The 13603-nt window shown below is 38.8% G+C and overlaps 1 protein-coding gene across 1 annotated transcript in view; it reads left to right on the top strand.

Moving 5' to 3' along the window:
• Window positions 1-13603, top strand: part of LOC133560173 (protein sidekick-1-like) — an 849418-nt gene that overhangs the window by 681879 nt on the left and 153936 nt on the right. Inside the window, exon 18 of the mRNA XM_061912393.1 lies at window positions 2374-2489. Within this exon, the coding sequence (XP_061768377.1) occupies window positions 2374-2489 (116 nt within the window). The remainder of the gene's footprint in view (window positions 1-2373; window positions 2490-13603) is intronic.

Raw genomic sequence — 13603 nt, 5'->3', positions numbered from 1 at the left:
TATATATATATATATATATATATATATGTATATATATATATATATATATATATACATACACACATACACAGTGGTGGTCAAAAGTTTACATATACTTGTAAAGAACATAATGTCATGGCTTTCTTGAGTTTCCAATCATTTCTACAACTCTTATTTTTTGTGATAGAGTGATTGGAGCACATACATGTTGGTCACCAAAAAACATTCATGAAGTTTGCTTCTTTTATGAATTTATTATGGGTCTACTGTGAGCAAATCTGCTGGGTCAAAAGTATACATACAGCAATGTTAATATTTGGTTACATGTCCCTTGGCAAGTTTCACTGCAATAAGGCGCTTTTGGTAGTCATCCACAAGCTTCTGGTTTAAGTTTGAACCACTCCTCTTGACAAAATTGGTGTAGTTCGGCTAAATTTGTTGGTTCTCTGACATAGACTTGTTTCTTCAGCATTGTCTACACATTTAAGTCAGGACTTTGGGAAGGCCATTCTAAAACCTTAATTTTAGCCTGATTTTGCCATATCTTTACCACTTTTGATGTGTGTTTGGGGTCATTGTCCTGTTGGAACACCCAACTACGCCCAAAACCCAACCTCCGGGCTTACCTACTCAGTGGCCTAGAGCAGGGGCGCTCACACTTTTTCTGCAGGTGAGCTACTTTTCAATTGACCAAGTCGAGGAGATCTACCTCATTCCTATTTATAATTTATATTTATTTATTTATGAAAGAGACATTTTTGTTAACAAGTTAATGGTGTTTAATGATAATACAAGCATGTTTAACACACATAGATTCCTTTCTTTCATGAAGACAAGAATATAAGTTGGTGTATTTGATTCTGATGACTTGCATTGATTGAAATTAGACAGTGGTGCTGATAACGTCCGCATTTTCAAATGGAGGAAAAAAAAAGTCCTCCTTTCTGTCCAATACCACATGAAAGTGGTTGGATTTGGCATCTCATTTGTCCAACTTGCATACTCGTTTTTAAACACTTTGTTATGAGAGTAGCATATGTGTGTGGCCCTTTAATGTCTGGCAGCAGGTGAGTGACGTCAGTGAGTGTGCGGGTGGGCAAGCAAGTGAGAAAGCGGTCGCTGAGGGCGGGGGAGAAATACATTGGCATCAAACTCCGTAGCTTGCTAGCTTGTGCACGCTAGCTTTCTGAGACTCTTATTTTGTTAGCACAGGCAGGATGAAACAGGTCTTTTATGGTGAAGACAGGAACTGTGCAGTCGGTCTTTAGAGTTTTGACAGTAGGTACGGAGTCTCTAGAAATAAAATGTGTTTCTCTGCGTCCGCCCTGTTAGTGATTTTTTTCTTAAATATGAGCTCGCAGCAGCCAGCGTCATCTCACAAGATCCTCGGGTGCCGAGAATGTCAAACAACTGACGAAAGTGAAGTCTTGGTATGATTGATGATTGCTCATTTTTATGTCTATTTTTTAATGCCTGGCTTGAGATCGACTGACACACCCTCCGAGATTGACGTAATGCCCACCCCTGGCCTAGAGGTTAGAGTGTCCGCCCTGAGATCTGTAGGTTGTGAGTTCAAACCCTGGTCGAGTCATACCAAAGACTATAAAAATGGGACTCATTCCTTTCCTGCTTGGCACTCAGCATCGAGGGTTGGAATTGGGGGTTAAATCACCATAAATGATTCCCGGGCGCGGCACCGCTGCTGCCCTCTGCTCTCCTCACTTTCCAGGGCGTGATCAAGGGTAATGGGTCAAATGCAGAGAATAATTTCGCCACACCAAGAGTATGTGTGACAATCATTGGTACTTTAACTTTTTAATGATTTTAGGTTGTCCTGAAGAATTTGGAGGTAATCCTCCTTTTTCATTGTCCCATTTACTCTTTGCAAAGCACCAGTTCCATTGGCAGCAAAAAAGGTCCAGAGCTCTGGACTGCACAAGCCACAACTGTTGTTGTGGCTTGTGCAGCCCTTCCCGACACTTGTGATTTAGGGTGTTCCTGGGATGAGGATTGGTCTTCCTGGGATTAAAGCCCTCACCTTTTCTTCCCCACACATATTGCTGGGTATTGTGGCTAAACAGCTCAATTTGGACAAAGATACGACCTTCTGGAGGAAAGTTATGTGGTCGTATTAAACAAAAATAATACGCTAATTCAGTTTTCTCCACTAAGTCTCCCTTTGTCTTTTCACTTGTTTGGGCTTTGGGGACAAAAAAGCAAGCCCAAATAAGTAATCACAAAAAACAGGAAGCCTGCGATCCACAAACTTTACAAGCTACTTTAAAAAAAAAGACAATCATTCATTCAAACTAAATATAGTGTGTGTGTGTGTGTGTGTGTGTGTGTGCGTGTGTGTGTGTGTGTGTGTGTGTGTGTGTGTGTTTGTCTGTCTAGTTCCCACAGCTCCCCCGCAGGAAGTTAAAGTCATTGCTCTCAACTCGACCACCATCCGCTTCACGTGGAACCCCCCACCTCAACAGTTCATCAATGGCATCAACCAGGGATACAAGGTAAACATGCCCACTGATTAACAATAACATGATGACTGTGTGCAGCTCCATTGTCATAATTGTCTTGTGAAGCAGTGGAGCAAACTGGAAAACTGTCAGAAATAATGATAATCATTTGATACCCAAACATTATGCATTGCTTAATCAGGTTTACTGTATTGCAGACAGCTTATGGTAGAAAAATTCACATTTTATTCCTGTAGTCAACAACTGTAGTGTTGTGGCATGTGACAAATCTGCACCTTTTTCGTGGGCCTTTTATTTAGGTGTTCAGCATAAGGCCCACCTGTGCAATAATCCCGCTGTCTAATCCGCATCTTGACATTCCACACCTGTGAGGTGGATGAGTTATCTCTGCTAAGGGGAAGTGTTCAAGAACACTTATTTAGACAAAAATGTCAATAATAATTGAGAGAAATGGGCCCATTGTGTGCGAAGAACACAATTGTGGATTTTCAAATTCCGTTCATAAAAAATGGGAGCAAAAACCAAAATGTTGATCATTTATGAGTGGGCAGTACTACCCAATGTAAATGTTTCATCAATAACCTCCACAGAAATTAAAAACTAAAACCACATTTTACTGCAGACAATGCAGTAGCAGCAATATTCTAATAATACTGAGGTCATTCTTCAGTGTGACAAAAGTCTTCCCGAGTCTAGGCCTAATTATGCAGCAGACTCTGATTTGTAAAGACATTTTGTACCAAGGTTACATTAGACTGTCGTTAAAATGCAGAGGATTTCATTTATCTCAGCAACAAACGAGCATTTGGTCATATGGGTTTCTTATGGTGAATGCAAAAACAAAATAACCATAGATGTTACAATGAATGCCTTGATTCAGTAGTCACTGGATCCATGGTCTGCAAAAGACAAACGTTTTAAAAAAACAACACATAGGCAATAGCTGTATTTGAAGTTTCATGAATGGTCAGCATCCTCTTTCTACCTCTGTATGCGCTATAAATTCTCGGTTGCACTCCTCAACTATTGGTGTGAAACCTGTACGTGTTACGCTTGCTCTTCTGTTTACAATGATCTCATTAGCGGTGTTAATGCTGACTCAGCAGTTTGCGCCTTATAGCTATTAAAACAGTGGTTCTGTGTCCGCTGTGTCACGCAATATGCTGCACTTTTTTTTAAATGTTGCCTGTCGTTCACAATCATAATGAGACACAAGACAACAGAAGGTTTTTGTTTGGTTTTTGCATTCCAACGTGTAAAAATTGGCTCGTTCTAGGTGGCTAGCAATGCAGCTAATGAGAGCAATCATTTCTACCTCTGAAACACTTTTTGAAAATTAATTCAGAAACCGTCAACAATAATTAATTTACGTTATGTAACCTGTGTAATAATCAAAATGTAGCGACATTGTTATTGTAAGAGCAAACAATGAGGAACTGTCTTTCCAGCATACTAACACTTCGGCGTGCTTCACTATTGTAAAAGCTCATTCCAAAAAGAGATAAACTAGTTTTTTCGTCAGTAAGTTAAGTGTGTAATGCACAAAACTGCGATAAGACAGCAATCTGTACTGACTGAAAAACATGTACAATAGTATTACAATATCTGTAAAGTATTAGCCCACATTTCAGGTTTTGTTTGTACACAGCTAGCCAGACAGCGTATGTACACATTTTAACATCATGATCAATGTTAAAATGTGACTCACTTAAACAGCTTTGCGGTTGGTCTAGGTGGCCGGGGACTTTTTTTCCGGTTTCTTGTGGGTAGGCACGCCATTTATGTCAAAATAGCTTGTCTCCAAATTTCACATTTGCAGCTTTGTGTCACGCTGACCTCACTTTTTCGGCCTCCGTCTGCTCCAACGTTTCATTCACTCTTCGTGTTGGCTTCTAGGAGCAGTAGTTCATCTTCCATTCAGTCAGCTTCAATAAGTACAAAGTTGTGAATCCTCATTTGTCCAAAAATAGTTGTCTTCGTTGTCAGTTACCAAATCTGCCATGATTAGAAAAAACAGTCGCGTTTGTTTCCGGAAGTAGGAACACACATTTGTTGCCAGAAGTCAGACATGCGCTGCTATGGAAACGGAAATCAATTTGCGGTACAAGTCAGTCCCGGAATTGATCAAAATGATCAAAATACAGTAAACATTGAACATATTACATATTGTTATGAATGGGTCTGTTGCTACATTATATATAGATTTGCAGTGTGCATATAAAACGTTGATGGAGGGTTTTGAGTTTGTTTTAGCCACATTGTCCAAGCGTTTATCATCTTTAAAATACTACTAAAAAAAAAGACATATGTGTTCTTGTCTCTCGTAATGATTTTGAACGATAGGCAAAATTCCCCCCAAAAGTGCAGTTCCCCTTTAAAGACCTTTTCACTTTTAGTTTAAAAAAATGATCTCATATAAGTAACAGCCTCCCTCATTATTGTTTGCTTCAAATGAATGTCTTTTTGCAATTGAGGTGAGTAAAGGCCTCACAATAATTCCAACATTCACTTAATATACTCTGAAATACCAACTTTAGTAGGGTGCATACCTAGAAAACACTACAGTACACTTTTGTATGTTCCGATGTTGTAGTCCTTTATAAAAACAACAAAATGCCAGCAAGGAATTTTAGAATCAGTCCATCCTCTGTGAGCTCTTTGTGTAGGTTTTTCTAATTAAATGACATTCATTAAAAGGGGATATAAAGCACGTCTTCATCTGATCTCTTGGCCCCCATAGATGAGTGATTGCACACAGTACGTTCAATAAGTTTGATCCAAACAGTGGGAGAATCCAAGCGTCAACAAATTTCCTGTCTGTTGGGAATGTAAATCATCACATTGTGTTACATTCCTCATTCGGACAGTTAAACGATATTTGCCATTTATTTCAAAGTCTACCACAATACAGCGATTACGTTTGAAATGAATCGCTATTTACAACTAGAGATGGGGATTGTTTACGTTTTAACCGATACTAGGACTAAATTGTTACTTTCGAAACATTGCCGGTCATTAAAAAATGGAAAATAAGTTTTAATTAGCAAAAAAAAAGTCTATTCGGGGAGCAAGCCCAACGTCAGCACCATTGGACCATTGGTCTGCACCACTCCAAAGTATAATTCATCCTCCGGGCTAAAACAACAACCAAACAGCGGACATTTATCCATGAAAATATGGAGAAGCTGTCGAATAGTGTGTTGTGTTTCATTTTGCTCGGTTTCGGGACTTTACAAACTGGATGATCGAGCATTAGCTTTGATCATTGGGTCTCACACAGACATGCGTGTCGCCTGTTTTCAACTCTGACCTCCTCCAAGCCTTTTTGGCTTGGTCGACCACCACTGGTTTTCACTTCTCGGAATGAATGACTTGTCAGAATACAAACAATTGAGCGGAAACCGTAACTGAAATTTAAGGGTGCACAAAAAAATCAATTTGTATTAATCCTGATTCTATATAGATTCATAATGTTCAAGAATCGATAAAAAAGAAACAAAAAAAAAGTTGTTTTATAAGAGTCAACTTTAAAGACCTTTTTCGGGCCATTTATCTGTGCAGCCAGAATGCATTTTTGTAAACTGTAACCTGTTTAGAAAAAGTTGCATTATAATTATTATACCAAATGATAATGGGAAGAATCGGTTTGACTTGAAAAATCGTGTTTAGAATCAGCATCAATATCAGAAATACTTTAATAATCCCCGAGAGGAAATTAACATTTTAAGCACAATCCCATTCAAGAGTAGACAAACATTACAGGGAGACAGAACAGGATTGCTGATGGGTGGGCGGGTTGAGAAAAAAAAATGAGTCCAAGCATGGGTTTATGGAGAGGGGGTCCGGACTGAGGCCAAGGGGTAAAAAACTCATAGCCATAGCACACATAAACATGTGTGTAAGAGGGAAACATCAAAGAATAAGAAGGAAATTATATACATTAAAAGAGCAGAGCTGAGGCAACCAGCCACTTCTACACACAGCCACAAAAGTAAAAAAACAACAAAAAAAACGTATACACTGTGGTGGCCTCTGCGGTGTTCCACGCCATTGTCTGCTTGGGTGGGGGGAGCATGGCCAGAGACAGGAGCAGACCCAACAAAGCAACCAAGAGTGCCGACTCCACCCTCGGTCGCCAACCAACTCTCAGCCAGTGTCCAGTCAGCATGGATGAGCGAGGATACATCCAAGGAGACTGAGGTGTCCGATACCTGCTCATTCAGCCAAGACACTGTGAAGCTTGTCCGTCCCGGCGCTCTGCAGCCCTGTCTCTTCATCTGCATCTCCTCCAGTCTCTCCAAACGTACTCTGGTGTTGTTCAATCAAGAATCAGTTCTGAATATACCGTATGTCCTTGAATTGCCGCCGGGCATATAGTATGCGCCTGCTTTGAATTACTGCCGTGTCAAACTCGCTTCGCAAAATAATTAGCGCATGCTTAGTATTACCGCAGGGTCAAACTCGTGACGTCACGAGTGACACTTCCCCTGTCATCATTTTCAAAATGGAGGAGGCTGATTTCAATACCGGTAATTTGAAATCGCATAAAGAGAAGAAGATTAGGAGCTATTCAGTAGGATTTAAGGTCCAGGCTATTGAATACCGGTATGCTAAAAAGAGCAGTAAGCAGCTATGTTTTATTAATATACCTGTGGAGCCGACGGTCCGACAGACAGGCAGGGCCAAGATGGCGGCGAGGAGACGGCAAGCGAGTGGAGAGGAGGAGCGGAAGAGTGACCTGGACTGAGGTTTTATTGAAAAATAAAGTCAAACTGCTCAAGCCATGTCCTTCCTTGGTGGTCCTGAGAACCCGCAAGACGACGGCTTGAGGCCGTCACAATACCGTAGCTACGTGTGTCCAATATGAGTCATTAAATGACTCCCGCCTCCTCGTGGTAGAGGGCGTTAGTGATCCTTCTTGCGACTACTCGGCTGCAGAAGAAGTGAAATGAGTGACGTGATATGTGCTGGAGGAGGTAATAAAGGAAGATCTCCATCGAGGCAGAGAGACTTTTAAAACTGAAGAAAGATAAGGAAGACTTCTATAGACAAGTTATCGATGCTTTTGATCAGAAGGAGCTGGCATGGACTATATTTATAAGTAAAGGAAAGACCATAATACCGTTTTTTTTTTAAAGTGTGGTTTTCATGATGGTATCCTTGCATCACACTCAAATTTTTACTGCATGCCTTTGGTAAGTTCTGGAGTGAGAAGAGGTTTTAAAATTATTAACGCATGCTTACTTTTACTGAATGCCTTTGGTAAGCGCAGGAGTGAGAAGCGGTTTTAAATTAATTAGCGCCCCGGCGGCAATTCAAGGAAATACGGTAATCGTCAGCGCAAAAATTCCAATCAGATCGACCCGCCAGGTGCCCAAAGATTCACACCCCCAATGAGATTGCATGCAAAGATTAAAAAAAAAAAAAAAAAGGTGACAGTTCAGTGAAAATTGTTTTGTGGAGAGGGCCAAAACACCAGACGGCCTCACGGGGAACCCAAAAGATAACAGCGTGTGGTACAAGATCTAAAGTGATGCCAAGAGCATGGTAACAAATATATCTCAGTATCTTGGCAAGTTCTCTCCATCAGCCACATTGTATGCTTTGTAGCAGCAGTACCATCTGTTGTGGAGTCAGTCCACTCCACTCTTAACGTATCGTTTTGCTCACAAAAAAAGCATCTGAGCTTCCAAAGGTGAGCCTGGTCTATTACATGCTTCCTGAAGCAGGCCCTTGTGGCAGCACTGGGATTTACGTCCTGCGTGTGGCGTGCAGTCTTCTCTTCTCTGAACTCTCTCTCGGCGCACCCTTTTTTTCCACGCCGGTCCGGGTTCGACGTGTAACTATAGCAACAGCAGAACCGAGCCCTTAAAAAAAAACGTGGCCTCGCATTAGCTGCTTAGGGTGCCAAATCAGCAGTCTTTTTACTGCACCCAAACTGTACTACTCTGATAATAAACTACAATAGGAGCGCTTATCTTGCCACGGCAGACTGGGCGCAGTGCGGCACCATCGGGCAGGGAGAAAAATGGCGGCGTGAATATGTCTGGGTGTCACTGGCGTTCTCCCAAAATGGAGGTCAGTGATACATTTAAGTTGCTGATTGGGGTCCTGCTGCAGAATTGTAATTAAGATTGCACGCTAATTGAACAGCGTTTCTCATGATGTCTTCATTCGGCTTCTAGTGTTGATTTTCGGGTTGAACATTTCTAATCATGGTTATTGTGACCAAAATGATCAGTTATCATTATTATGACCGTATTGTTGAATGTACTGGAAAAGCACTTATACACACACTGAAATCTTTCAACCAAGTCTTATTACAAAAATTAGATAAACACAATATACACTCGTGGCAGAAGAAACATTAATTATTGTTCTGGCTTTGCAAGAGCCATAATTTCTTCGGAGTGTTTAAGTATGTTAATCTTCTTCCGTTTAGTTTTTACAGTGTTTTTTTTTAATGATGAAGGCAAAACAATAGTTGCACGACCGGTTTATGTGGTTTATTGGTCCGTGTAGAGATGGATCACTCTGTCCCAAGAGAGAACAGTAGGTGTAACGTGCACGTTGAAATGACTTAGTTGCTCAGACAGCAATGTGTTTATAAAAGTTTAAATTGGGGTATGTCATTTCTTAATGGGAAGGACACGTTAATGTCGCTCGTATTCATGTTAGCATTTAAGCTATAGCATGCTTGCTTCTCCAGTAAATGAGTACACCAGTCTGTGAGTTTATCAAAGTGCTGCTACCAATGCTGATTTTATCGGCCCGGGTTTGAACTCACAACCTACCAATTTCAGTGTGGACACTCTAACCACTAGGCCACCTACTCAGTGGCCTAGTGGTTGGACCCAAATGCTTTAAACCAGGGGTCCCCAAACTTTTTGACTCAGGGGCCGCATTGGGTTAAAAAAAATGTGGCTATATATATATATATATATATATATATATATATATATATATATATATATATATATATATATATATATATATATATATATATATATCCATCCATCCATCCATTTTCTACCGCTTATTCCCTTTTGGGGTCGCAGGGGGCGCTGGCGCCTATCTCAGCTACATATATATATATATATATATATATATATATATATCCCTACAAACTTGTTTTGCAGGGTTTCCTGCTCTTCAGGGGAGTTTTTGGAAATGTCTGCAGTCTGCGTATACAGGGTAACAACATATATATAACAACCACAGACACTTCAATACAAAACAAGCTTGTCGGGATGAAATATCCTCCATGTTTTTTCCTGACCTAACGTATATGTGTATATATATATATATATTAGGGCTTTAAATCTTTTGGTGTCCCACGATTCAATTCGATATCGATTCTTGGGGTCACGATTCGATAATATATCGTTTTACATAGGATTTCAGCAGGATCCACCCCCGTCTGCTGACATGCTAGCAGAGTAGTAGATTTAAAAAAAAAAAAAAGCTTTTATAATTGTAAAGGTCAATGTTTTATCAACTGATTGCAATAATGTAAATTTGTTTGAACTATTAAACGAACCAAAAATATGACTTATTTTATCTTTGTGAAAACATTGGACACCGTGTGTTGTCAAGCTTATGAGATGCGATGCAAGTGTAAGCCACTGTGACACTATTGTTCTTTTTTATTATTTTTATAAATGTCTAATGATGTCAATGAGGGATTTTTAATCACTGCTACGTTGAACATATAACTAATATTAATACTGTTGTTGTTAATATTCATTTTTGTTTCACTACTTTTGGTTTGTTCTGTGTCGTGTTTGTGTCTCCTCTCAATTGCTCTGTTTATTGCAGTTCTGAGTGTTGCGGGGTCAGGTTTGGTTTTGGAATTGGATTGCATTGTTATGGTATTGCTGTGTAGTGGTTTGTTGGATTGATTTGAAAAAATAAAAATAATACATCGATTTAAAAAAAATGAGAATCGATTCTGAATCGCACAACGTAAACGATTCAATACGTAAACAATTCGATTCATATTCGAATCGATTTTTTCCCACACCCCTAATATATATATATATATCGTGAGGCTGTTTATTGTCTATTCTTTAACATGTACAAGACATATAAGAACTGACATTACATTTTCGGCCTGTGTATATCTTCCGAGCGCAATAATGGCACGATATCGATGGGAAAATGCTTTTTTAGACAATATGCTAGGAGACACGGAGTGTACAAGTGGTAAAAAATGGATTCGAAAGGACAGATTAAAAAAAATAAAAATGTATAAATATATATATATATATATATATATATATATATATATATTTATATATATATATTTTTTTTTTTTTTTTTTTTTTTTTCAATTAAGTGGCCCGGACTTTGGACACTGGCGGCCCGTGTCCGTAGTTTGGGGACAACCGATTTAAACGGTGACCAATAGTCATTTTTGCTTTTTGTTTAATTATTGTTCATTTGCCACTTTACTTAGTTAAAAAAATATGTTTTTAGCATTCAATACCAACAATTTAATACATCTTCTGCTTTACAACTTTACTAGCTAATTTTACATTTAATCAGATAAACTCTATTGAAATGTGTTAGCTTTATTTACTTGCAATTAAATATTTTCAACGCTTTAATCTATTGTCAAAGTATGGGATCATGACTCGAAATTTGATTGGAAGCAAAGCCAAAATAAATAAGTTCTTAATTAATAGAATTAAGTTCATAAATCCAGATGGATCTCTATTACAATCCCCAAAGAGGGCACTTTAAGTTGATGATTATTTCTATGTGTAGAAATCTTTATTTATAATTGAATCATTAGTTTATTTTTCAACAAGTTTTTAGTTATTTGTATATCTTTTTTTCCAAATAGTTCAAGAAAGACCACTACAAATGAGCAATTTAATAAATCAGAAACTGATGGCATAGTGCTGTGTTTTACTTTATGATATCTTTTTTTCAACCAAAAATACTTTGATCTGATTAGGGGGTACTTGAATTAAAAAAATGTTCACAGGGGGTACATCACTGAAAAAATGTTGAGAACCACTGCTTTATCCCATGCTTACATCTCATTGTGCAACATGAGAATGTTTTAAGGCAGGGGTCGGGAACCTTTTTGGCTGAGAGAGCCAAAAAGCCAAATATTTTGAAATATTTGAAATAAATATAATAAGAGCCATATAGTATTTTTTTCAACACTGAACAAAACTAAACGCGTGCATTTTGAAGTAAAACCAACATTTCTAGAGTATAATAGGTCCCTTATTCTTTGTAATAACATTGTTATTCTGAAGCTAACTGTGGAGGGGGCGTGGCCTGCGGGCCTGCATCGACAGGTGCGTAGATGGCCCACCTGGGCCTTGTTATCTGATCACCTGTCGCTCTGTTATAAGCAGCAGCCAGGAGGAGAGATGGGGTTGGTTCTGGAAATACAATTGCTGGAAAACAACTGAGAGATTTATTGAAAAATAAAAAAATATTGTAACCCTGAAACAGGCTCTCATGTCGGTGCTTGGTGGTCTGAAGAACCCCCAGGAGGGCAAGCCCCACACTAACCAATAATAAATAATAACTTCTTACCATTGACGCAACTTCTTGAACCGGTGCGGTAGAAAACGGATGGACGTATTAAAAATGCATGAGAATAATTGATATTTTGAACATTATTTTTAACACTGTGATTACAAGTGGAATTATTCATTACTTATCGTGTTAAGCAACGTCAGCTCAGATTTATCAGAGAGCCAGATGCAGTCATCAAAAGAGCCACATCTGGCTCGCGAGCCATAGGTTCCCCACCCCTGTTTTAAGGAGACAAAATATGACCTCTGAAAGGGGTACAAATTAGTAGGACCCCCACCCAGACATACAATAATAGGACATAGCTAATGAAAAACTATATTTTTGTATTTTAATTGTAAGTAGGCCAGATCACTTATACTACAAATGACTGCTCTCATTTGATCATTATTATAAAACATTGAAATTGTAATAAAGTGATGTCTGGGCCAGGTGTGATGCTGCTATGGCCACAGTGTGTACATCTGTTGTTTCTCACATGTACTCCACTAAATACTCTGGTAGTTTTGCGTTTGCTCAAACAAATGTAAAATTAGAGGGAACATTGGTCGTAAAACTTTACGGGTGTCGTCCGGTTTGTATTGTTCAGTCAGCAGCTGCATGAAAGGTGAAGTTATCCAAAAACACAATCATTACTATCATGATACGTCATATTAAGGCAGGGCTCGGGAACCTTTTTGGCTGAGTGAGCCATGAAAGTTTTTAAATGTATTTCCGTGAGAGCCATATAATATTTTATTAACACTGAATACAACTAAATGCGTGCATTTTTAGATAGATAGATAGATAGATAGATAGATAGTACTTTATTGATTCCTTCAGGAGAGTTCCTTCAGGAAAATTAAAATTCCAGCAGCAGTGTACAGAGTTGAGATCAATTTAAAGAAAAAAGTAAAAAGTTAATAATTGGGGTTTAAAAGGAAACAAAATAGAGAAATATTACAAAAAGAATAAAAAACAATGGGAATAACAATATAACAGTAAAATAAGAATATAACAAGACAAAGTAGGCAGTAGTGACCATGTTATGAAAACCTATTGCACTGTTAATGTTTTGCATCCCCTGTCATCCTAATACCCCCCGTCCCCCGTCCCAGAGAGGAGTTGTACAGTGTAATGGCGTGTGGGACAAAGGAGTTCTTGAGTCTATTAGTCCTGCACTTGGGCTGAAGCAGTCTAGCACTGAACAGGCTCCTCTGGCTACTGATAACGCTATGCAGAGGGTGACTGACATCATCCAGGATGCTCACTAGTTTGTCCACAGTCCTCTTCTCTGCCACCCTCACCAGTGAGTCCAGTTTCATTCCGATTGTAGTAAGTAGTAAGTAGTAAGTAGTAAGTAAGAGCGACATGTTTAGAGTATAATAAGTCTCTTATTCTTATTAATAACATTGTTATTCCGAAGCTAACCAATAATACATAAAATACTTACCATTAATGCGACTTGTCGAACAGGTGCGGTAGAAAACGCATGGACGGATTAAAATGCATGAGAATGTTTTATATTTTGAACGTTGTTTTTAACACTGTGATTACCAGCGGAATTATTCATTACTTATCGTGTTAAGCAATGTCAGCTAAGATTTATC

The sequence above is a fragment of the Nerophis ophidion genome, linkage group LG01 (genome assembly GCF_033978795.1).
Source record: "Nerophis ophidion isolate RoL-2023_Sa linkage group LG01, RoL_Noph_v1.0, whole genome shotgun sequence".
Lineage (NCBI taxonomy): Eukaryota > Metazoa > Chordata > Actinopteri > Syngnathiformes > Syngnathidae > Nerophis > Nerophis ophidion.
The sequence above is the reverse complement of the archived record's forward strand: the minus strand, read 5'-3'. Positions and strand labels throughout refer to the sequence as shown.